Genomic DNA, 25,001 nt, shown 5'->3' with positions numbered 1-25,001 from the left:
CTAGAACTGGGAGTCAGGAAAAAACCAGGAAAATCAATGAAATATAAAATGTATTAATAGACTATAAGTTCTAGGACAAAAAGGAAGGCAATATAAATGAGATAGAAAGGTATTTGCACAAAAACTTGAAAAAGAATATGAAATGAGCCATATGGCCATGTGGGAGAACAGAGTTCCCAGTAGAAGAAGTACTTAGCCAGGAAAAAGGCTTTAAAACAAGAGCATGTCTGTATGCTGAGGGCACAACCAGGACACTGCATAGCCCAGGAGGAGTAATTGCAGAATGGTAGTAAGAGATGGGACTGGGTGGTAAGACATTTGTGTGTGAAGATTGTGTGGGATCTTACATATATTTGTGAGTACTTCATATTTTCCTCTGAGTAAAAAAGAAACCTTGTATTAGTCAGCTGACATGATTTATGTCATTTAATACATGACCCTTCAATCCCAGTGGCCTTGAATAACAAGCACCTATTCATTGTTTATACTGCCTGTCCATCACTGGTTGGCTGTGTCTCTCTCCAGAGTTAGCACTTTAGAATTCAGTCTGACAGAGGAACCTCTCTTTAGAACATTACAGTTGTGGCAGATGAAACAGAGACAATATTGCCAAACATACTGACTATTAGAGATTCTCTCCAGAGATTACATAAAAGTTCGTGCTCACATGACAGTATCTGGAGCAAGTCACATGACCAAACTCAGCTTTAGTGGAGTAAAGAAGCATGATAATCTTCCTGAAGGGGTAATAAGTATTTTTGAACATTGACACAATTTGCCATATAACCATTGGATAATATTGGGTAGAGAAGAGTCATGATATGACTTCAAATTTTTAAATTACCTTAGTGTTGAGAAAAGACTGATGTGGGGAGGACATCTTTGTGGATGTCATGATGGATTATCTAATAGGCAGAATCCAAAGGTGGGCCTCCAGTCTGAGGCAAAAGTAAGGAATAGCAGGTTTAGATTAACTGATTATTTTCTGTGGCTTAGGTAGAGGTGTGGTGAAAGTTTTTCCTGAGAGGACTGATCTTATAGTGGTCAAGCTTTAAAAGCAGCACACAAATTACAAATAAATAAATTAAAAGCTGTATACAATGAAAGGGCATCAACTTGAGCGATATCTGAAACTAAGATAATACCTAGACATGTTTAAACTACATTTTTATAAACCTCACATATTACCCTTTCATTCCATACCTAATTATATGTGCATATATTTAGTTATTTATTCATCTGTGCATCCAGAATTATTCTCTTCCTAGAACCATAGGAATCAAAGCACCACAGTTTTCCTTCTTTTATAGGATCATTATAAAAGTCAGTGGAAAATATATTTTTGATTTCTGTTATAGAATCCATCTTATTTATTGGAAATTGCTATGGGTGAAATTATGCTTTAAAAAAGTGTTTTAAATTAAATAATTTGACAACATTGCTTGACTATCTCCCAGATTTTGATTTACAAAGTTTCTTCTTTGAAGGTAACCAGTAAGAATGACTCAGTGTGTATAATTTAGTTGCTGTGTGGTCATCAAATATTTCAGTTTAACTATCGTTGCTCTATGGTAGCAAATTGTTCAGTTTAAATTTCTTAAAAATTTGCAAATTTTGTGTTTTTCTACATCAAATACCTTACTATTTGTATATGTAGTAAATATTTGTGTATAGATTGAAAAATAGTATGAAAAATGGGGACAAAACCAGAATTTCCTGATTTTTTCCCTATTGGTTATTCTTTTTTTCTATTACTAATTTATTAAGTTTCATTAACTGTTATAATAGATCATAAAAATGTGTATGGTGTAGGTTAAAATGTTTTAGGCATTTAAAGCCTACAGAAATAATTGGAATGACAAATGTTTATATTTGAAAACCATTAAAAGGATTATCAAATATACTTACTCTGGAAACTGAAAATTTGTGAAATTTCCTTTTAATATTTGGGCAATTAATTTTTGGAAATTTCCTCAGTGTTTGGTGTCTTGTGCATCACAATTCCCAACTATTGAAGACCAATTATTTACTTCCCTCTATTGCCGTCTCAAGCGGTAATTCCTATATATAACCTACTTTAATATAAACCTTAATTATTAAAGTTTTAGATATAATTTTATTTATATTTGCAAATCTCATAATTCTACCAGTTATTGATTTTTCTTCACCAGTTAGCTATTAACTTTAGAAAATTGACCTTTAGAAACTAGTTTTCTTCCATTAATTCATTCTTTTAAAAGTTTTCTTCTTCAAAATAAATTCTACCATGAATAGGAAAATAACTCCTTTTTTGATGAGCCATCTTCCTTTCTTTTGTTCTTTTTTCTTTTTCTTTTCTTTCTCTCACTCTTTCATTTTTTTTTTTTTTTCCTTGAGAGTGAGTGTGTGGGGGTGAGGGGTAGAGGGAGAGGGTGAGAGAGAGAATCTCAAGCAGATTCTGCACTAAACTTGGAGCCTGTCATGGGGCTCGATCTCACAACTCTGAGATCATGATCTGAGCCAAAACCAAGAGTCAGGCACTTATCTGACTGAGCCACCCAGACACTTCTAATTCTGTTTTTCTTAAAGAGGGAAAATAAACTTTGTTTTAATTTTCAAAACCAAAATAATGGATTATTGCCAGATAACCATAGTAACACAGTAGTTACCTAAATAATGTAGATGGATTGTGAGACTAAAAAAAAACCCTGTTTTATAAATGATTGTAGTTTGGCAAATCTTGAGTTTAACTGTATGTTTAAAGTGCATTAATCACCATCATAGGTTGTTTATTTTCTGAACACTCCTAATAATGATCTAAGGCTTATCTTCTAATGTATGAATTAGTGGAAAAGCATTTCCAATGATTATGTGGAGACTTTTGTTGTCCTATACATTTATCAGGACTAGAAATTAGCTGGGTTTATTGAAGAAAGACTGCTTTGCTTCTGAATGTGTTGGCCTTTGTTGTTGATAATAATTATTGAAAGTTTCACTGTAATGTAATTAATCCATCATTGCCATCATCATCTCTGTTTTCTCCTTTATCACAGATGCTGCTCCTATGTAGGTCGGCGGGGAAATGGACCTCAGGCAATCTCTATTGGCAAGAACTGTGATAAATTTGGAATTGTTGTTCATGAATTGGGCCATGTGATAGGCTTTTGGCATGAACACACACGACCAGATCGAGATAACCATGTCACTATCATAAGAGAAAACATCCAGCCAGGTGAGAAGCTTCAGAATATGTTGGGTTTAAGGTTGATGGAATATCATTTAGTTGTGTTTATACTATTTATGATTTAATTTTTTTCTTAAAAAGTGTGAATTGACTTTTTTGATATGATAGAATCAGCATTTTGCTGAATAAAAAAGTGTACTCATGATTGTTTTACATTAAAAAAATTTTTTTTCCTTTAGACTGGATGATTTTGTATGCATTTTTTCCTTAAGTTTAGCTGTTTTATTTCTAAACTTCTGTGCTTTCCAAGAATAGGCATAGTCTATTGAACAAGGAATTAATATTATTTAATTTTTAAAGCATTTTTAATACTTAACTCTATAATCTAGAAAGGATCCAAGGTTTGGCATAAAACATGCTGCTACTATAGAAATCTATATTACACCAGGGACATTCCTGGAGAAAATTTCAAGGAAATGAGTCATTTCCAGGGTAGTCTAAGTAGTTTCTTTGAAAATTCTCTTTAAACTACCCTGAAGATAAATTCTTAAGAATTTTTTCTGTAGTTGATATATCGTATAACTAAAATTTAATTTTCTCTGGGAGTTGACATGTGATAATAGCTTTATTTTAAAGCTTTTTATTTAACTTTCATAAATTAATAAAAATCATTACACTTCAGTTACCAAAAGAAAAATTACATTTTTTGGAATTGCCTTATAAAGTCATATGGATTTCAAATATCAGGAATATAAAAATGTATTCTTATTTCCTTATTCATGGCAAGTTTTAAGTTACAAACATTGAATTCCTTAGAATTTCTTTTAATTAAAAGTATTGATTGATTTATTTGCTCAATTCATATTTGGTACTAATTATTGAAGCATTATTAGATGTTGAAAATGCTGTCATGAAAAATACAAAGCTTACTGTGGGGTATGTGCATATATATAGATTGCAAGTGGATGAGAGAAGCAATAATAGTCATATGGTGAGAATACCACAAAGTCCAAGTAACATGACAAAATGCCTTGGCACGTCAAGGGAGATGTCACAAATGAACTGAAATTTAAATGTAAAGTGTAAGTGTTCAAAGTGCTCAAAAGAGAGATAAAATCTCTAAGCTGAAAAAGGCATGATGATGATAGCTATAATTATATAAAATTGAATTTTTTTTATTTGCTCATTATGGTTGCATGGTAAGTTGCAAGTGGGAGATTAGTTGGTAATTACCAAAGGAGGTTGGATCATAGAGGATCTTCTATATGAAGCTAGGAAACTTAGCTTTTATCTTTTAGCTATTGAAGAGTAATTGAAGAGTGAAAGCAGAACAAGTTCAGATTAAAAAAAAGAAAAAATAATTCTTTCAGCTTTGGGATCATTAACTGAGAATGAGGAAGTGGAGGTAAGGAAGATGAACTTAAGGAAAACTATAAGAAAATTAAATAAGTAACTTATAAAAGATGACTAAGTCCTCAGTCAAGGAAGTGCAGTTCAAGAATAAGAGGGAATAACCTTTCAAAAATACTTTAAGAGGAACACTAACATATGAGGGAAAATCTTCAAGGTTTTGAAGCACAAACAGCAAAGCAGCAGTTTGAAAAGCACCTGGTCCATATGTGAACAGACCCAATTACTAATCTTAAAATGATCACTAGAGAGGCAGAAATATGTTGGGACTCTTTCCAGGAACAGAAGCACTGGCAGGTGCATTTTTGCAATCTCATTCTACCTTGCTAATGCTAATGCCGGTGGGTGTTATTTTGGCAATCTCCCTCCAACCTGCTAGTGAAAGTAGGTATGTTACACCTAACCATGCCCTAGCTATACCATAGCCCAATGGGAGAGCACCCTGGATCACACCAAAAATATGGCCTATTCAGCCAGGCAAGAAACCTGCCCTTCCAAGGCACAGATTTACCACAAGTAGGCAAGTGCCTCATCCCTTATGTTTCATAGCCATACCACTGCGAGGGAAGCATCTCCTTTCCTTCTATGCCACAGCCATGGCTCTGCCACAGCTGGCAGGTGCATGGGGATACCTCTGGAGCACCTGGCTCTAGTAGTCAAGGAGTTTATGCTCCTGGGCCTCACATATAATCTTCTACACATAGCCAATTCTTAAGACTGGGAGAGGCAGCTGTTCTGAAAATCAAGCAAAATGAGACAGAGACATATGTTTCAAATGAAAGACAAGACAAAACCTCAGAAAATGACTTTAATAAAATAGAGATAAGTTATCTACCTGATAAAGAGTCCAAAGTAATGTTCATGGAGATGTCCACTGACCTAGGGAGAATAATGGATGAATGCAATGAGAACTTAAACAAAGAGAGAGAAAATATAAGAAAATACCAAATAGAAGTTACCAAGCTTAAGAATACAATAACTAATGGAAAATACACTAGAGGGGTTCAGTAGCAGACTAGATAAAGCAGAAAAATGGTTCAGTTTACTGGAAGACAAAACAATGCAAGTCACCCATACAGAGCTGCAAAAAGAAAAAAAAAAAAAAAAACAAGTAAAAGGTGAGCTAACTTAAGGGACTTATGGGACAACATTAAGCAGAATAATATCTGCACATAGGGGTCCTGGAAAGAGAAAAGAGAGAGAAAGGGACAGAAAATGTATTTGAAGAAATCATGGATGAAAACTTCTCTAATTTGGGAATGGAAACAGACATCTAGATCTAGGAAGGCCACACAGTTCCAAACAAGATGAACCAAAAGAGATCTACACCAAGACACATTATAATTAAAATTTGAAAGTTAAATATGAAGAGATAATCTTAAAAGTAGCAAGAGAAACAAGCTTGTTACATACATGGGAAATCACTAAGGCTATCAGCAGATTTTTCAGAAGAAACTTTGCAGACCAGAGAAGGGAGAAGGGTGGCATGACCTATTCAAAGTACTGAAAGGGAAAACAACAACAAACTTCTGACCAAGAATACTTTATCCAACAAGATTATCATTCAGAATTAAAGGAAAGATAAAGAGTTTTCCAGAAAAACAAAAACTAGAAGATTTCATCACCATGAAACTGGCCTCACAAGAAACTGTAAAAGGTCTTCTTTAAATAGAAAAAAATATAATGGTAATTAAGGACAATAAAACATATGAAAGTAAAAATGTCACTTTAAAAGGTAAATATATAGTAAAGATAGTGGATTAATAACTGATAAAGGTAGTATGAAGGTCAAAAGAAAAGGACAAATTAACTAAAACGAAAATAATCAGTAAAAAATAGATAAAATAAAATGATTGAAAATGGCACATCAAAAACAAAACAGGGAGAATAGTAGAAATATAGCTTAGGAATATATTCAAATTTAAGTTTATGTCAACTTCAAATAGACTATTAAATACATAGGAATATTATATGTGAACCTCACAGTAAACACAAAGCAAAAACTTGTTGTATATACCCAAAAGAAAATGAGAAAGGAATGTAAATATAACACTGAGGAAAGATATCAAACCACAAGGGTAGAGCAAAGGGAAGAAAGGGACAGAGAAGAATTAGAAAAACAACCAGAAAATGGTCAACAAAACATAATTATCAATAATTACTTTACATGTAAATGGACTCAATCCTGCAATCAAAAGATATAAAGTGTGTAAAGAGTTTAAAAATATGCATCTATGTGCTTCCTGTAAGAGACTCACTTAAGAACTAAACACATAAGACTAAAAGTGAAGAAATGAAAAGAAAATATTCTGTGCCAATGAAAAAAAAAAGAAAGCTGGTTTGCTACACTCATAGACAAAATATGCCTTAAAACAAAGACTAATATAAAAGACAAAAAGGACACTGCATAATGTTAAAAGGGTCAATACAACAGGAAAATATAACACTTATGAATGTATATGCCACCAACGTAGGAGCACCCAAATACATAAATATTAACATATCTAAAGGGAGAAATTAAATGCAATTGGAGTAGGGGATTTTAATGCCCCATGTACATCAATGGATTGATCATCCAGACACAGAATCAGTAAGAAAGCATTCACTTTAAATGACACATTTGTTCAGAAAGACTTAGTAGATATAAAGAGTATTCCATTCTAAAGCAGCAGAATATACATTCTTCTCTATGGTACATGGAACATTTTTCAGGATAGATCACATGTTAGGTTGCAAAACTAGTCTCAGTACATTGAAGAAGATGGAAATCATATAAAGCGTCTTTTCTGACCACAGTGGCACGAAACTAGAAATCAATTTAAGAAGAAAACTGAAAAAAAAAACCAACACAAAAATATGGAGATTAAACAACATGTTATTCAACAACCACTGAATCATTGGAGAATTCAGAAAAGAAATTAGAAAAAAAAAATCTAGAGATAGTGAAAAATAGAAATATGATATACCAAAATCTAGGGGATGCATCAAAAGCAAATATAATAGGTTCATTTCATAGCGACAAAGGCCCATCTCAAGAAACAAATAAACAAACGAAAACTTCAAATAAACAATCTAACTTTATGCCCAAAGAAACTAGAAAAAGAAAAAAAATGAATCCAAAGTTAGTAGAAGGAAGGAAATAATAAATGAAATAGAACTTAATACACAATAGAAAAGATCAATGAAACTATAAGCTGGGTCCTTGAAAAGATAAAAAACTGATAAGCCTTTAGCTAGATTCACAAAAAATAAATAAATAAAAAAGAGAGAGGGGGAGCTCAAATAAAATCAGAAATGAAATAGAAGGTATAACTGATACCACAGCAATCCGTATGACCATTAGACTACTATGAACAATTAAAGGTAAGCGAATTGGGCAACATAGAAGAAGTCATTATGTTCCTAGAGATGTGTAATTTTCCAAGACTGAATCATAGGGAAATAGAAAATCTGAATATGCTAATTATTTATAAGGAGACTGTATCAGTAATTTAAAAGCTCCCAACATAGAAAAGTCCAGGACCAAAATGCTTCATTGATAAATACTATAGAACATTCAAAGAAGTTGTAATATCTATCCTTCTCAAACTAATAAAAAAAAACTGAAGAGGAGGAAATGTTTCTGAACACATTTTACAAAGTCAGCATTACTCTACTACTAAAACCAGACAAGGACATCACATGCACACACAAAACTTCAGGCCAATATCTCTGATGAATATGTATGCAAAGATCCCCAATAGAATATCAGCAAACCAAATTTGACAATACATTAAAAGGATCATGCACTGTGATCAAGTGGAATTTATTCCAAGGATGCAGGGATGGCTCAACATGCACAATTAACCAATGTGATATACCATAATCACAAAATATAGAAATTATAATCATCTCAATAGATACAGGAAAAAAATTGATGAAACTCAACACCCATTATGATAAAAACTCTTAACAAAGTGGGTATAGAGGGAATGTACTTGACATAGTAGAGACCATATATGACCTTTCTACAGCTAATATCATGCTCAATGGTGAAAAGCTGAAAGTTTTTCCTGTAAGATCAGAACAAGACACTTATCACTGTTATTCAAAATCGTATCAGAAGTTCTAGCTATAACAATTAGGTCATATAAAGAAATAAAGGGCATACAGTTTGGAAAGGAGGAAGGACAACTATCACTATTTATAGATGACATGATGCTATTTGTAGAAAATCTTAAAGGCTCCACCAAAAAATTTTTAGTGCTAATAAATGGATTAAGTAAATTTCATGGATACAAAATTAATATATAAAAATATATTGTGTTTCTAACACTAATAAGAAATTATCAGAAAGAGAAATGAGGAAAACACCCTATTTACAATTGCATCAGAAGGTATAAAATACCTTGGAGTAAATTCAGCTAAGGAGGTGAAAGACCTGTAGACTGAAAACTGTGAACTATGACACTAATGAAAGAAAGTGAAGAAAATACAGGTAAGTAAAAACATATTCAAGTTCATGAATTTGAAGAATTAATATTGTTAAATATCCATACTACCCAAAGCAATATACAGATTCAATGTAATCCCTATCAAAATTCTAATGATAGGGGCGCCTGGGTGGCTTAGTGGGTTAAAGCCTCTGCCTTATGCTCAGGTCATGATCCCAGGGTCCTGGGATCGAGCCCTGCATCGGCATTGGGCTCTCTGCTCAGCAGGGAGCCTGCTTCCCTCTCTGCCTACTTGTGATATCAGCCTGTCAAATAAATAATAAAAAACTCTTTAAAAAAATTCTAATGACATTTTTTACAGACCTAGAACAAATAATTCTAAAATTTGTGTGGAATCACAATAGACCTTGAATATACAAAGCAATCTTCAGAAAGAAAAAGCCAGAAGTATTATGCTTCCTGATTTCAAATTATACTATAAAACTGTTGTAATCAAAACACTATGATATTGGCTTATAAACAACCCATAGATCAATGGAACATAATAGGGAGCCCAGAAATAAACCCATATATATATGAGTAATTACTCTACATCAAAAGGAGCACAAATATACAATGAGGAGAAGATAGTCTCTTTAATCAATGGTGTTAGGAAAACAGAACAGCTATATACAAAACAATGAAGCTGGACTACTATCTTACAGTATACACAAAATTTAACTCAAAATGGATTAAAGACAAATGTAAGACATGAAACTGCAAAGTGCTTAGATGAAAACACTGGCAGTAAGGTGCTTGACATTAGGTTTAGTGGTGTGTTTTGCTTTTTGGATCTGATTCCAAATGCAGGAGTAACAAAAGGAAAAATAAGTGAATCTACAGCAAACTAAATAAGTTTCTACATAATGAAAAAAACCATGAAATGAAAGGCAACTTGCTGAATGGGAGAAGACATTTTCAAATCATATCTCTGATAAGAGGTTAATATCCGAAATATATAAAGAACTCATACAAATTAATAGCAAAAACATAATCTGGTTAAAATGGATGAAGTCTCTGAATAGACATTTTCCTGAAGAAGACATACAGATGGGCAACAGACACATGAAGATGCTCAACATCATTAATCATCAATGATTAATGCACGGAAATGCAAATTAAACCCACAATGAGATATTACCGCACACCACTTAGAATGGCTTTCATTAAAAAGACAAGAGATAACAAGTCTTGGCAAAGATGTGAAGAGAAGGGAACCCTCAGGCACTGGCAGTATGGAGGTTTTTCAATAAATTAAAAATAGAACTACCATATGATCCAGCAAGTCTACTTCTTGATATCTATCTAAAGAAAACAAAACACCAATTCAAAAGATTTACGCATCCCCATGTTTATTGCAGCATTCTCAGCAGTAGGAAAACAACCAAAGTGTCCCTCAATAAATGAGTGGATAGAGAAGACCTCACACAAACAAACGTATATTATCCAGGGGGTGCCTGGGTGGCTCAGTGGATTGGGCCTCTGCCTTAGGCTCAGGTCATGATCTCAGGGTCTTGGGATCAAGTCCCACATCGGGTTCCCGGCTCAGCAGAGAGCCTGCTTCCCCCTGTCTCTCTGCCTGCCTCTCTGCCTACTTGTTATCTCTCTGTGTCAAGTAAATAAATAAATAAAATCTTAAAAAAAAATAAGACAAAACAAAAAACATATATTACTCAGTCATGAAGAAGAATGAAATCTTGCCTTGAGGGTATTATGCTAAGTGAAATAAGTTGGGCAGAGAAAGACAAATGCCACATGATTTCAATTGTATGGGGAATCTAAAAACAAATTAAACAAACACGTAAACCAAAATAAAACCAAGACTCATAGATACAAAGAATGGAGTGGTGGTTGCCAGAGGAGAGGGGATTTGGGAATATGAAATAGGTGACCAGCATCAAGAAGTACAAACTTCTACTTATAAAATAAATAAGTTATGAAGATGTGATGTACAGCATAGGGAATTCAGTCAATGCTTTATTAACTTTGCATGATAATAGATGGTAATTAGTCTTATTGTGGTGATCAGTTTTCAGTGTATATAAGTGTCTAATCACTGTGTTACACACATAAAACTAATACAATATTGTATGTCAATTATATATCAGTTTACAAAATGATGAAATCATTTGTAGTGTTGATTATCAAAGAGAAGTACAGAAAATGTTTACTCCCAACATAGGGGACTCAAATGCCTGAGCCAGCTATCGAAGTTCATTTTACTTTATATCATTGGAAAACAAATAAAGAGGAAATAATATTTCTGAAAATGATTTCAACTACCAATTAAATGAGAAGAAGTTTGCTGTTAGCCATAGTTATTAGGTTCCTTTTATTACATGGAGAAAACATCTTATAAAGGAAGTAAGTTTCAAGAATAATAGGACTCCATTTTAACATAAGTATGTATTGAAGCAAGGAATACATATGTAGCATATAAATATCTAATACTTAACATGGTTCTTAGCAATTATGGCTATTCATACCTTGGGTGACTCAACATTCAGGCCAATAGAAAAGAAAAAATTATTGTGTGAGATTTCCTACGTTTTTGGAACTACTGTCACAGGTCAAATCTAGTATGAAAGAGGTCATGTCATGTTGGAGATTAATCTTCAACAAATTTATGACTTGCTCTGGCTCAGATACTTAAGATCAACTGTTATTCAAGGGCAATGTCTAATACGTGTAGACTTTAGCCTCTCATTTATATGCCAAATTAGTAACTACAGTAGGAACAAAATCGGTGTAAAGATTGGAATACTTTAATCCATTTTAGAATACTCTTTCAAGGACAAGGCTCATCATCTTTTTTCTTTTTTAATTGTTTAGGGTAAGTTGTCCCAGTGCTCTGATCCCTTTCCCTTTTTTTTCATAAAATAAGTTCAGTTTTCTTCATTTAGACCATCTATGGCATATTGTTTTTATTTTTCACCAAATACTGAGTCACCTACAGGTTAAGCCTCAAAATGTATGACTGAAATTGTTTAATGTTCCACTTTCAGAAATTTTTATAAAGTATTTTGCTTTAACTAGAGAGTATCTTCCCATATTGTGCTTGAAGTTGAAATCTCCAGTGGGTTACAGGTTAATGTCTATAAAATCAGCTCCACAGGTTTGTGAAAATCTCACTTTAGAATGGATATGTTAAAATATACTTATTCTTCCTTGTGAAGAAGAAAGATGTAACCTTTCCTTGTAGGAGAGGTTGGCAAGAATGTAGTGTTTTTCCTGAAAATGACTATAATGCACATAGATACATCAGAGATTTGGCAAGCACATACTACACCGTACAAGCTGGTTAGTTCATTATGTATTAAGTCATCGAAAGATAGACTAAAACACTTTAGCCTGGGTTCTGTAACTTCAGGATGGTTCTTTAATCCTTCATGCTCAAGTGAGTAGACTGAATTTCCTTCTCACAGAGATATTATGCCCTGGTATCAATCAATTTTTTATCATCTTTTATAATTTTTTTCATTAATGTATTTATATGTTTTATAGTCATATGGAAGTTGGAATAAAAACCTAGTTAGATGAGTGTTGTAATAGATCCATTCTGAGTTGCAACCTTGAATTCAGAATTCTGAGAACTCACCTTTACATTTGGATCTTTCAAAACTTTTGAAGTAACATAAATGAGCCATAAAAGCTGCTACTGAGATTGTGAAAATGTGAGTTACTGAGGCCTGAATTCTGAGAGAATTCTCTGTTTCTGGACCCACTGCCGTAGATCTACATAGAGAAGTCTGTTATTTTCAGATTTCAAGAAACAGTATAGCAACACAGTTATCAACAGCCAGTTGAGAAACCCATTAAAATGAAAATGTCCAGAAGTTAAAAGTAAGTTGAAAAGTAAGTTAAAAGACAGTTGTGAAAAGTAAAACAAAAATAAATAAATTTTTAAGTTCTGAAGCACATTCTTCTTGATCAGAAATCCCTCCAAGTAGAGGTTGGATCAGATTCCTCAGAGGGAATCATGTTTCCATTCTGAGCGAACTCTGTTGCTGGTGACTTACCTTTAGTGACAAAGTCACAGAGCTAAAGCCTGCAGTGTTGTGTGTGCGTACACATATTCCTTCCATATTTTTCTTAGTGTTTCAGAGAAAGACTCTAAAGCAAATAGAAAGATGATTTGTGTGGATCTTGACAAATGTAGTCATAAGAGAAAGATAAAGATGTAACTTTTTCATGATCATTCCCGCAGTACTGAAAAAAGCAGTGAGAGTTTGGAGAAACAGATATTATAAGAACGTAAAATGGAAGTACATGGAAAACAACCTGAAGTATGCTTTTGGTAATCCAGCTTTTTTTGAAAATTAACTATCTGATCAAATTCAGTATTCCTTGTTCAATGTGGTGAGAAGTAAAAGCAGTAGCACTGAATGCAAACTTTTGCACATAGCAGGCTGTTCGTGTGTGGCTGCAGCCAGCCTTTAGTCAAGAGCAGATGCACATCTAGGAGGGGTTCTTCTCTTCTTTTCTCTGTCTGTTAGAAGGCTTCTGAAATGTTTATGATTGATTCTTAGGTCAAGAGTACAATTTTCTGAAGATGGAGCCTGGAGAAGTGAACTCACTTGGAGAAAGATACGACTTTGACAGTATTATGCACTATGCCAGGAACACCTTCTCAAGGTTGGAGTCTCAGGTTATACCTTTTGACTTTTAATTCCTTTCCTCTGTGTGGCTCCTCACAAGGCTGTGTTTCACATTAGAACTAGAACAGTTTTCAAATGCTGTTGCCATTAAGTACAGAACTACTTGATTGGTATTTATAGCCAACACTAGCATTTGAGATTTAAAAACCTATTTTCACATTTCCTATCAGATACATAAATTCAGACTAAAAATTTAAATGGTATGACTTATTTAAACTATTTTACATTCCTAAATCACTTTAAAAAGTCCAACTAAAATGATTATTAAACCACTCAGCATATTAAATTGGCTTTGCAGTATTTAATGAAAATTAGGCATTCACAAGTCAAATAGGGTCCGTGGTCATTGAGTTGGAGTGTCTACTGTCTATGTGACTTTTTCTTTCTACTCTGTGTTTTCTGTTGCTCAAGTGTGAGTTATGCTATTTTAATTCCCAAAGAACATATTATGAAGATAATTTTACTTTATATAATTTAGAATTTCACAACTTATGAAACTTAAAGTCATCTCATTAAATATTAAATGCTATTTTTAAAGAATGAAATAAATTTGAATTTCAGTCACTTTGTTTTAACTATGATGTCATCAAGCAAATAGTTCCCAGGTAAGAAATTTGGATCTGTCAAACCACTGAAGTCATCCCCTTTCCGTTTTTATGCCTATTTTACACTCTTGTCCTTTCTGATTTTTTTCTTTTTGGCCACTTATGGCCATTTCACAATTCATCAAACATCTGTTTCTAAAGGCAGGATTGGAAAGAAGATAAGAATTTCAAATTAATGCCCCCCCATTTTTTAACTTTAAAAAAAATTATTATTTTTTTAAGTAATCTCTATACCCACAGTGGGACTTGAACCTACAATCCTGAGATGAAGAGTCATGTGCTCTACTGACTGAACAAGCCAGGTGCCCCCTAAAAAAATTCCTGATAAAAAGTAAGAAAAGTGTGTCAATGAACTCTTAATACCTTGATACATTTTTCAGTTATGCTTTTTTAAAAAGACAAAAACTATATTATTTGAAAGATTGAATGTTAATTGATGTTAATTTAATATAATTATTAACAATATTTAATAATTATTTTCTACTGAAGTGATGTGTGTGTGTATGTATATACACACACATATGTGCTTGTTTAAATATAATAACCACCCAAACACTTATGGTTTCTGAAATTGAATTTAAGTTTTGGTAGAAATACATGCATAAATTTGACCCGAAATTAATTTCAAAGAGCTATAACATTTTATTTTTAGGTCAATGCTTGGAATTGACTTTTCTGTGGAAATATAACAAATGGGATTTGGGTCCCAGTTCAGCCAAGGCACCTCTCATATACTACTGGATTATTTATAACTAAGTGACTTTTGATTCTTTGGAACACAGGAAGTAGTGGAAAGTAGAGGAAATCATTCATTCTTTCTATCTTTGATAAATGATGAATCTATGCCAAAATGTAAAATATATATTTCCCCTAATTCTGCATTTCTTTAACATGTTTAAATTGTTTCTTTTCCTTCTTTTCCATAAATCATTCTGCCCTTGCTACCTGCAGTGCACCATCCCCACGCCCCACACCATGGTGCTGTGTGCCAAGCAGGCTTGACCTATTATTTTGTCTTACTGTTTCAAAATTATCCTATTCAGTTTTCCTAATGAACTTATATTCTTCGAGTGAAAGTAGTTATACCTACCTGTTAGAAGAGTTGACCAAACCAACATTATTTTATCCTTTTGATTTTTAAAGAAGATATTTATTAACTTGTATGTTTATTTAAATAACTGAATTCCAGGAGATATAATATTTGGCACAGTTCTTAGCCAGCACCTCCAAGATATTTAAAGTTTTGTGTGTGTGCGTGCGTTGTTAAAAACACAAAACATAAAATTTATAATCTTAACTATTTCTAAGTGTACAATTTAGTAATATTAAGGATATTCACATCATTGTGAAACAGATATTTACAACTTTTTCATCTTGCAAAGCTGAAACCCTATGCCCCCGCTTGTGAAACAACAGTGCCCCATTTTCCCCTCTTGGCAGCCCTGGTAACTACTATTCCACTTTGTGTTTTGTGAATTTAGATTTAGGTACTTTAGTTACCTCTTGAAGTAGAATCATACAATATTTGTCTTTTTGTGCCTGGCTTGTTTCACTTAGCACAGTGTCATCAAGGTTATGCATGTTACAGCATGTGACAGAATTTTCTTCTGTTTTAAGGCTGCATAATATTCCCTTGTAGGTATAGACCATACTTTGTTTATCCACTCATCCATTCATGGAATTTGAGTTGCTCCCATTTGTTGGTTATTGTGTATAGTGCTGTTATGAATATGGGTATGCAAATCTCTTTCCCAGACCCTGTTTTCAGTTATTTTGCACATATACCCAGAAATGGTATGTGCCATATGATGGTTCTATTTTTAAGTTCTTGAAGAAACTCCATGATGCTTTCTGTAGTTACTGTACCACTTCACAATCCCACAGCAGTGACAAGTGCTCCAATTATTCAATATCCTTACTAACATGTATTGTTTTCTGTTTCTTATTTCTCCTTTTCCTTTTATTTATTTTTTTTTCAAATAGTAGCCATCCTAATGGGTATGGCATGATGTTTTATTGTGGTTTTGATTTGCATTCTCTGATGGTTAACGATGTTGAACATCTTTCCATGTGCTTTCTGGTCATTTGTGTATCATCTTTGGAGAAATGTCTATTCAAATCTTTTGCCCACTTAAAAGTCATATTATTTAATTTTTTGTTGTTGAGTTCTAGTATTTTTGTCTATATTCTGTCTCCTTCTTACATACATACTTAGCAATTTTTTCGTCTTTGCTGCATAGTAGCTTTTTAATTTGATACAGTTCCACTCACCTATTTTTGCTTTTGTTAATTGTGCTTTGGTGTCATATCCAAGTAATCATTGCCAGATCCAATATCATGAAGCTTTTCCTCTGTTTTTATGTAAGAGTTTTATAATTTTGGCGTTTGTGTTTAGGTCTTAAAATGTTCTGAGTAAATTTTTGTATCTAGCTAAAATAATTGTCTAACTTCATTCTTTTGCACATGGCTGTATAGTTTTCCAACCTCATTTGGTGAAAAGATTGTTTTTTTTCCCACTGAGTAGTTTTGGAGCCCTTGTTGAAAATGATCTATGATATTCACTAGGGTTTACTTCTGAAATTCCTTTTCTGTTTTCTAGGTCTGTCTTTATACCAGTATCACACTGTTTTGATTAGTTTAGTAATGTATTTTGAAATCAGGATGTGTGGGTCTTTTAACTTTGTTCTTTTTCAAAAATTTTTGTCTGTTTGAGGTTCTGTGAGATTCCCTATGAATTTTAGGACTTTTTAAATTTCTGTGATAAATGCCATTGGGATTTTGATAGAGATTGAGCTGGACCTGTAGATCATTTCGAGTAGTGTGGACATCTTAACAAACTAAGCTGTCTAATCCATAAGCAATGGAATATCTTTCCATTTATTTGTGTCTTCTTTAATTTCAGCAATGTTTTGTAGCTTTTAGTGTACAAATCTTTCACCTTTTTGATTGGGTTTATTCCTAAGTACTTTATTCTTTTTAATGCTATTGTAATGGAATTGTTTTTCTTAATTTCCTTTTCAGAATATTCATTGCTATTCTGTGTTGAATTTTTTTTAGAGATTTTATTTTTATTTACTTATTTGAGAGAGAGAGACAGATAGTGACAGAAATAGCAAGAGAGAGCATAGCAGGGAGGAGAGGGAGAAGCAGGTTCCCACTGAGCAGGAAGCCACACATTGGGCTCGATCCCAGGACCCTGGGATCATTACTTGAGCTGAAGGCAGATGCTTAACTGACTGAGCCATCCAGGCACCCCTTATGTCTTGATTTTGAATTCTACAACTTTGTTAAATCTGTTTATTAGTTCTCACTTTTTTGGTGTGATTTCTTTAGGGTTTTCTACATATAAGATTACATAATCTGCAAAGAGAAATGATTTTAATTCTTTCTTTCCTATTTAGATGTCTTTTACTTCTTTTCCTTGCCTAATTGTTCTGGCTACAACTTTCAATACTATGTTGAGTAGAAACAGTGAGAGCAAAGATTTCTGTCTTGTTCATGATCTTAGATGAAAAACGTTCAGTTTTTCAGCACTGAGAACGATGTTTTCTGTTGGCTTTTTATTTATGGTCTTTATTATGTGGAGACAGTTTCCTTCTATTCCTAGTTTGTTAAAAGATTTTCATCATGAAAGGTGTTCGAATTTTGTCAAATGCTTTTCCTACATTAATTAGATGAACATGTGTTTTTTGTCCTTCATTCTGTTAATGCAAGTATTTGCAATTTTATGTTTTCTTCTATTCTGAACCCAGGGGGTCTATAAAAAGTTTTAGCTGTCTTCATGGATTTCATCCATCAGCAGATTTAGGTACTTACTTTTAGGAAGAACAGGGCTAGATATATATGGCCTTTGTATGCATGGGTAATTTGTAACTAGAGGCTTGCTAACTGGGATTGCCCATTTTTCTTTAATGAAAGAATTGCAAAGTTTTACAAAGCTTATTAAAGAAACCTAGCTAATTCACTCTTCTAATGTGGGTAGAATAAATGAAGATTAGTAAGTGAAGCCCTTTGTAATCTGTCACTGGACTATTGATAGTGCCTCACTGAGGATATTCAGGAAGAGTCTATATTGCTTAATGGCCTGGATGTGGAGGGAAAGAATTGTTAACTTCCTGACCACAAAGGAAGAACAAAATAAAGGGTGATTGACCCCTTCTGAATGGAAGAGAAGTTACCTCAGTAGAGAGGAGTCAAAATTCATCATTCTATTGTCTGAGTTTGAATATATCTGTCAAGATGTCCTTGACCTTTTAAAATTGAACTGTTTTAAAAACTGGAAAAAAATGAACCTTTTAAAGATTACAAATCTGTTTTTAGAATTAAAAAATAATGATTATTTGTTTGTACTGAAGTACTGCAGAAATGGTAACTGTGGAGGCCGAGAAAAATTAAGGCCATCTCACCTCAGGTTAAGCCTTAGCATAAGTACAGCCATCTTAATTCTGGCAGCCATCTCAGACCCCCATGCCCAAGGGCTGAACTTTTCTCTACTTTAGTTTAGTAACAAGAACCCCCACCCTGCTTTAGTTCCAGAGAACCCCACCTGCTTTAGTAACAGGAAGCCCCACCCGGCTTTGGTTCCAGAAATCCCCACCCTGCTTTAGTAACAGGAATCCCCACCCTGCTCTAGTAGCAGGAACCCAGAAATACCGCTGCTTTAACTAAGCTCAGGGTCCAAGTCCCTACTCAGCTGTGTCGGGTATACTTAGGCCCAAGCATAAGCTTGTCGAATAAATCCTCATGTGATTGCATTGGTGTTGGCTTCTTGGTGGTCTCTCAGACGTGAAAACTTGGGTATAACATTTGGAGGTTCCACCGAGATCTGGGAGACTCCCAGGACCCAACCTGGAGGGTCTTGCACCGCCTGGTGAGTACACTCATTTTTATCTATTTGCGCACATACTTTAGGAGCTCCAATCTGCACTTTTACCGGTAGGAATTCCAACTTGTATCTGGGTAGACTAGGTCAGTCATTGGCCCAAATGGACACGTGGCGGCCCATCGACTGGTGGTCTTGGGAGACGTCCCTCCCCCCCAGGGGGGCTTGAGTCCCCCTAAGCAGTCACCAGAGGGTTTGAGTCCCCCACTTTTTCAGGAGGTTAGAGTCCCCTTAAGCGGTCAACAGGGGGTTCTTGGTCCCCCAAGGCAGCTTGGCTGAGGAGCCAATGGAGCAAAACTACCATCTGTGGGATTATGACTGAACACCTCTAAGTCAGAATCCTACCCAGGCGGAACAATATGGCAGTCCTGTGGAGCCTCGGTTGGCCTTAGATGGCTCCAGATAGCTGGTCCCCTGCCGTCCCCACCGGCGGGCCACTGCATGTGCCCCATGTGGCATAGTGTGCCCTGCTTCATGTCGGGACTGGGGTCCGGTGTGGAGAGCCCTCTCATCCCTGGAAACGGGGTGTGGCTGGAAAGGGGGTGCCACCTCGCCTGTCACGCAACGCCCATTTATGGGGAACCTAGGGCTAAACCATTTGTAGACGACTTGCTTCTGGGTTGGGGTTTCCTACGTAGCAGAGCAGCTCCCTAGCTTCAATCTATTGAAAGTTCAGTCCTTGGGCATATGGGTCTGAGATGGCTGCCGGGGCTAAGATGGCTGTACTTAGGCTAAGGCTAAACCTGAGTTGGGATGGCCTTAATTTTTCTCGGCCTCCACAGTAACCCTTCATTAATTTGGGCTTACCTAATTAATATATCTGTTGATTTATGAAGCATAGTTGAAAATGGCTTTTCTCAGTATTGCCCTATTTTATAGCTTTTCTCAGTATTGCCCTATTTTATTGCATTGACCTAGTTGGAGTTGCATCTTATCAAGTATGGGCAACCTCTCACTTTTGCTGGTCTACTCCCACAAGTCATTAGTTCCCCTCCCTCCCTTTATCTCAAGAAAGATGCATGTGGAGTTCAGTAGATACTTAGATTTATAAGGAATTCCATTCTATATTTGTGTTATCCAGGTTTTATCTAAAGATCACTACCCTTACCTAGGAGCCAGAGAGGTTAGTCACAAAGCACTCATAGATCATGTCACTCATCTGTTTGCCACCTTCCAGATGGTAACAGTTTTCCTTAGGCTAAAAGTCACATGCTCTGTATGACACTCAAACACTTTAAGGATCCTCCCATCTCTGAGCAGTTGGATTTCCTATTTTTTCTTTCTGGAATTCTCTACTCCTATTTACTCACAGTGCCCTCACCTTCACTTTCTTCATGTTTGGCCAAAATGTCAGTTTCCAAGCGAGTTTTTCTTTGATCACTCTATTTAAAAGCTACTCCATCAGTGGATAATCAATGTCCATCTTCACTTCTTTTTCTCCATAGTACCTGTTACTATCTCAGTACTCAATCTTTTGTTTAATGTCTCTTGCCCTACATTAAAATGAGAGAATCATAGTGTATCTTTTATTACTGGCTACAAATAAAGACCTATAACAGTATTTAGAAAGTATTTCCTAATGGAAGGAAATGTTCTCTCTCTCTCTCTTTTTTTAAGATTTTATTTATTTATTTGACAGAGAGAGAGAGAGATCACAAGTAGGCAGAGAGGCAGACAGAGGAAGAGAGGGAAGCAGACTCCCTGCTGTGCAGAGAACCTGATTCTAGGCTTGATTCCAGGAACCTGAAACCATGACCTGAGCTGAAGGCAGAGGCTTAACCCACTGAGCCACCCAGGCACCCTGGAAAATGTTTTTTTAACTTGTAGTCTAAATACAATTTATTCATTAAACATTTGGGAAGGAGTATCATGCCTTTCATCCTAGTTTAAAAGATTTTTTAAAATTTTATTTCTTTTTTTAAAAATTTCTTTTTTATTTATTTTCAGCATAACAGTATTCATTATTTTTGCACCACATCCAGTGCTCCATGCAAAACGTGCCCTCTATAATACCCACCACCTGGTATCCCGACATCCCACCCCCGCCCCTTCAAAACCCTCAGATTGTTTTTCAGAGTCCATAGACTCTCATGGTTCACCTCCCCTTCCAATTTCCCCCAACTCCCTTCTCCTCTCTAACTCCCCATGTCCTCCATGCTATTTGTTATGCTCCACAAATAAGTGAAACCATATGATAATTGACTCTCTCTGCTTGACTTATTTCACTCAGCATAATCTCTTCCAGTCCTGTCCATATTGCTACAAAAGTTGGGTATTCGTCCTTTCTGATGGAGGCATAATACTCCATAGTGTATATGGACCACATCTTCCTTATCCATTCGTCTGTTGAAGGGCATCTTGGTTCTTTCCAGAGTTTGGTGACTGTGGCCATTGCTGCTATAAACATTGGGGTACAGATGGCCCTTCTTTTCACTACATCTGTATCTTTGGGGTAAATACCCAGGAGTGCAATGGCAGGGTCATAGGGAAGCTCTATTTTTAATTTCTTGAGGAATCTCCACACTGTTCTCCAAAGAGGCTGCACCAACTTGCATTCCCACCAACAGTGGAAGAGGGTTCTCCTTAATTTCAAATACTTTTACAGAAAGCTACTTCTTCTTCTTTTTTTTTTTAAATCCTTATCTTTCTTTTCACTGAAATAGTTTCCCAATCCTTTTAACGTTTAAGCTCAGTTCTTCCTTTAGAGTTATAAATGTTGATATTCATTGAAAAATTAAGACTTTATCTTTAATGCATTACTTTCACAATTTCTAGTTTTGAAGATTAAGAAACATGATCACAACCTTAGGTATCTCACAACTTGGTTTCTCCAGCTTAGCATTATCAGGACTTTGCCACTGATAATTTTTTTTTTCTTCTTCTTAATTTTACTGTGAAAATTTTATTCTCTGTGTGTGTGTCAAAAAAACTGTTTTGCTTTTAACTGTTCTTTCTAAAATTTATACTCTTTTTTCCTGTTCTCTTAACATACTGTAATATTTGGACTTCTAAGACTATATAGGTTAAATTAACAATTAAACTAAAAAATAACATACATTTTGTTTGACTTTTATAATTTTGGTAACCTCAAAAATATGTATTGTAGGTTGCCCTTAAAAAATAGGCTTCTATGAGGAAGATTGTTTTACAATTTAGTAATCCAAGGGGTTCTTAGATTTGTTTAAGAGCCTAAAACAAAAGCCATGGTGTACTTGATAGGGGACTATAGAGAATTCTAGATTTTTAAAATGATTTCTAAGTAAAAGTGAATTTCATCATTGCCTTTATGCTAGATGTAGAATTTAACCCCAATTATTTTTTTTCTACTTTGATAAACATGTTTTGAAAGTCTGGCACACTATTTGAGTTGTATTTTCCCTTTAACTTATGTGAGTCTGAAAAAAAATAATCTTATAAGGAATGTATGTGACTTAATTTGGTGACTTATGTGTGGCTTGCTTATGATTTTTTTCAGGGGGATGTTTCTGGATACTATTCTCCCCTCTCGTGATGATAATGGCATACGTCCTGCAATCGGTCAGCGAACCCGTTTAAGCAAAGGAGATATTGCACAGGCAAGAAAGCTGTATAGATGTCCAGGTATTGCACCATACAAAAACAGAACCATAATTGTGCCTGATTGTGTTCTTCCAGATGAATAAGTCACAATTCACTGAACTGTTTACTTGTGCTGGCAAGTGATGTATTCGGTTCAAAGTCAGTAATCATAAAATGAAATGAGAGAACTCTGGAACACTCATTGATATAATTAAAAACAAATTGCTAGAAATCAAATTTAAGCAAGGATAGTATTTTTTTCAAACAGGGTTAGCATTTTTTTTTCTTTTAACAAGTAAAAGAGCAAAAAGCACGATTGTCTGATAGTTGTTATTAAATAGTTGCAGGATTTCATAGTCAAATGTTCAGTTTTCTTGCCAAAATAAAAAGAATATCCTTTATTTCAACTTCAGAATTGAGGACTGAAATGATCTTTTTCCTGCAAGTGCCACCATTAATGATATATAAATTAAAATTTTATTAGTTGGAATGTATAACGTTGATGCAAAAAAGGAGTTCTAACAGTGTTGCTAGTGAGTTACCATATGTTTTGCTACTGGCTAAAGTTATGAAAAAGAGATTAAAGGAAGTTCTTAGTAAGACTGTTCCAAGGGAACACCAGTGACATACTGGTCCAAAAAAGAAAAAAAGGAGTCTGCTCTCAAATTGGAAATGGTGCATATTCTGTGCACCTCCTACATAGTCAAAATTCCTTGAAATAACACATATCAAAAAATATGTTTTACTTTGGTTAGCACAGATTTCCCCCAAATTTTTGTTCACATATGTTTGTAAATTACCCATGTATGTGTAGTATTTATTTTTTTTTTAAATCTAAATTTCCACAGGAAGGATGTATTTATAAATAAATGGCACGGCTATGACAAAAGAATTGAGTGATTCTTGGCTAATTTCTGGCAGTACTGAATATATTATACTTTTTAACTTTGAAAGAAGATTTGGTGGAGGATTGTATGATTAATAGCAACTAAGTAAATAATTCGCATAGAAAGCCATTTTGTCTGTCTCTCTCAGTACATGTGTGTGTGTATGTGTATATATATATATATATATATATATAGATAGATAGATAGGTAGATATATCCATATATATTTATATCTCATTTAAAAACACACTAGACATGCATTTCTAACACTGAATTATAAGAAGATCAGTCAGTAGGAATCAGAAAAGTAATCAAACTTATGAAACTATAATTTTCAGTCTATAACTCTTAAATATTTAAGTTACTAATGGAAAAATACATATAAGTTTTCACTTGAGGCTTTATTTATATAAATACATAAACAGACTGTTTTCTTACTTGAAACAGTTATAATATATAATATATACTTTGGTTTGTTAATACAGTAAAACCATATTTATGAAGGTACCATCATCAATGTAAAAGGTACCTTGTGTTTTTAAAGCAATATAAGAAAGTTGCTTATTTTGCATCACCACTTCCTCACAAAACAAACTGAGGGTTGTTGCGGGGAGGGGGTTTGGGAGAAGGGGGTGGTATTATGGACATTGGGGAGGGTATGTGTTTTGGTGAGTGCTGTGAAGTGTGTAAACCTGGTGATTCACAGACCTGTACCCCTGGGGATAAAAATATATGTTTATAAAAAATAAAAAATATAAAAAAATATATATATGATGATTTTTTTCTAGAAAACAAGGAAATGAAATTAATAAACAGAATTAGGGGTCCATGTATGAACAATGGTCATGATGGTCATAAGACTGAAAAATACCAGTAAGAATATTTTTCCCTGCAACATTTAAGCTGTAGGAATATATTTTATATTAAGGAAAAAAATTGGATTTAGGGGCGCCTGGGTGGCTCAGAGGGTTAAAGCCTCTGCCTTCGGCTCAAGTCGTGATCCCAGGGTTCTGGGTTCGAGCCCCACATCAGGCTCTCCACTCAGCAGGGAGCCTGCTTCCCCCTCTCTCTCTGCCTGCCTCTCTGCCTACTTGTGATCTCTGTCTTTCAAATAAATAAGTAAAATCTTTAAAAAAATATATGATGAAGAAGATGGGATTGGGAGGGAGACAAAACATAAGTGACTCTTAATCTCACAAAACAAACTGAGGGTTGCTGGGAGGGAGGGGGTTTGGGAGAAGGGGGTGGGATTATGGACATTGGGGAGGGTATGTGCTTTGGTGAGTGCTGTGAAGTGTGTAAACCTGGTGATTCACAGACCTGTACCCCTGGGGATAAAAATATATGTTTATAAAAAATAAAAAAT

The 25,001-nt window shown here is 34.6% G+C and overlaps 1 protein-coding gene across 2 annotated transcripts in view; it reads left to right on the top strand.

The window, feature by feature from the left end:
• Window positions 1-25,001, top strand: part of TLL1 (tolloid like 1) — a 213,074-nt gene that overhangs the window by 97,942 nt on the left and 90,131 nt on the right. For both annotated transcript variants that reach the window (XM_059374212.1, XM_059374213.1), the window contains 3 exons: window positions 3,033-3,211; window positions 13,575-13,680; window positions 22,666-22,790. In XM_059374212.1, the coding sequence (XP_059230195.1) occupies window positions 3,033-3,211; window positions 13,575-13,680; window positions 22,666-22,790 (410 nt within the window). The remainder of the gene's footprint in view (window positions 1-3,032; window positions 3,212-13,574; window positions 13,681-22,665; window positions 22,791-25,001) is intronic.

Source organism: Mustela nigripes, chromosome 1 (assembly GCF_022355385.1).
Source record: "Mustela nigripes isolate SB6536 chromosome 1, MUSNIG.SB6536, whole genome shotgun sequence".
Taxonomy (NCBI): Eukaryota; Metazoa; Chordata; class Mammalia; order Carnivora; family Mustelidae; genus Mustela; species Mustela nigripes.
Note: the sequence above shows the minus strand (reverse complement) of the source record. Positions and strands in the feature narration are given on the sequence as shown.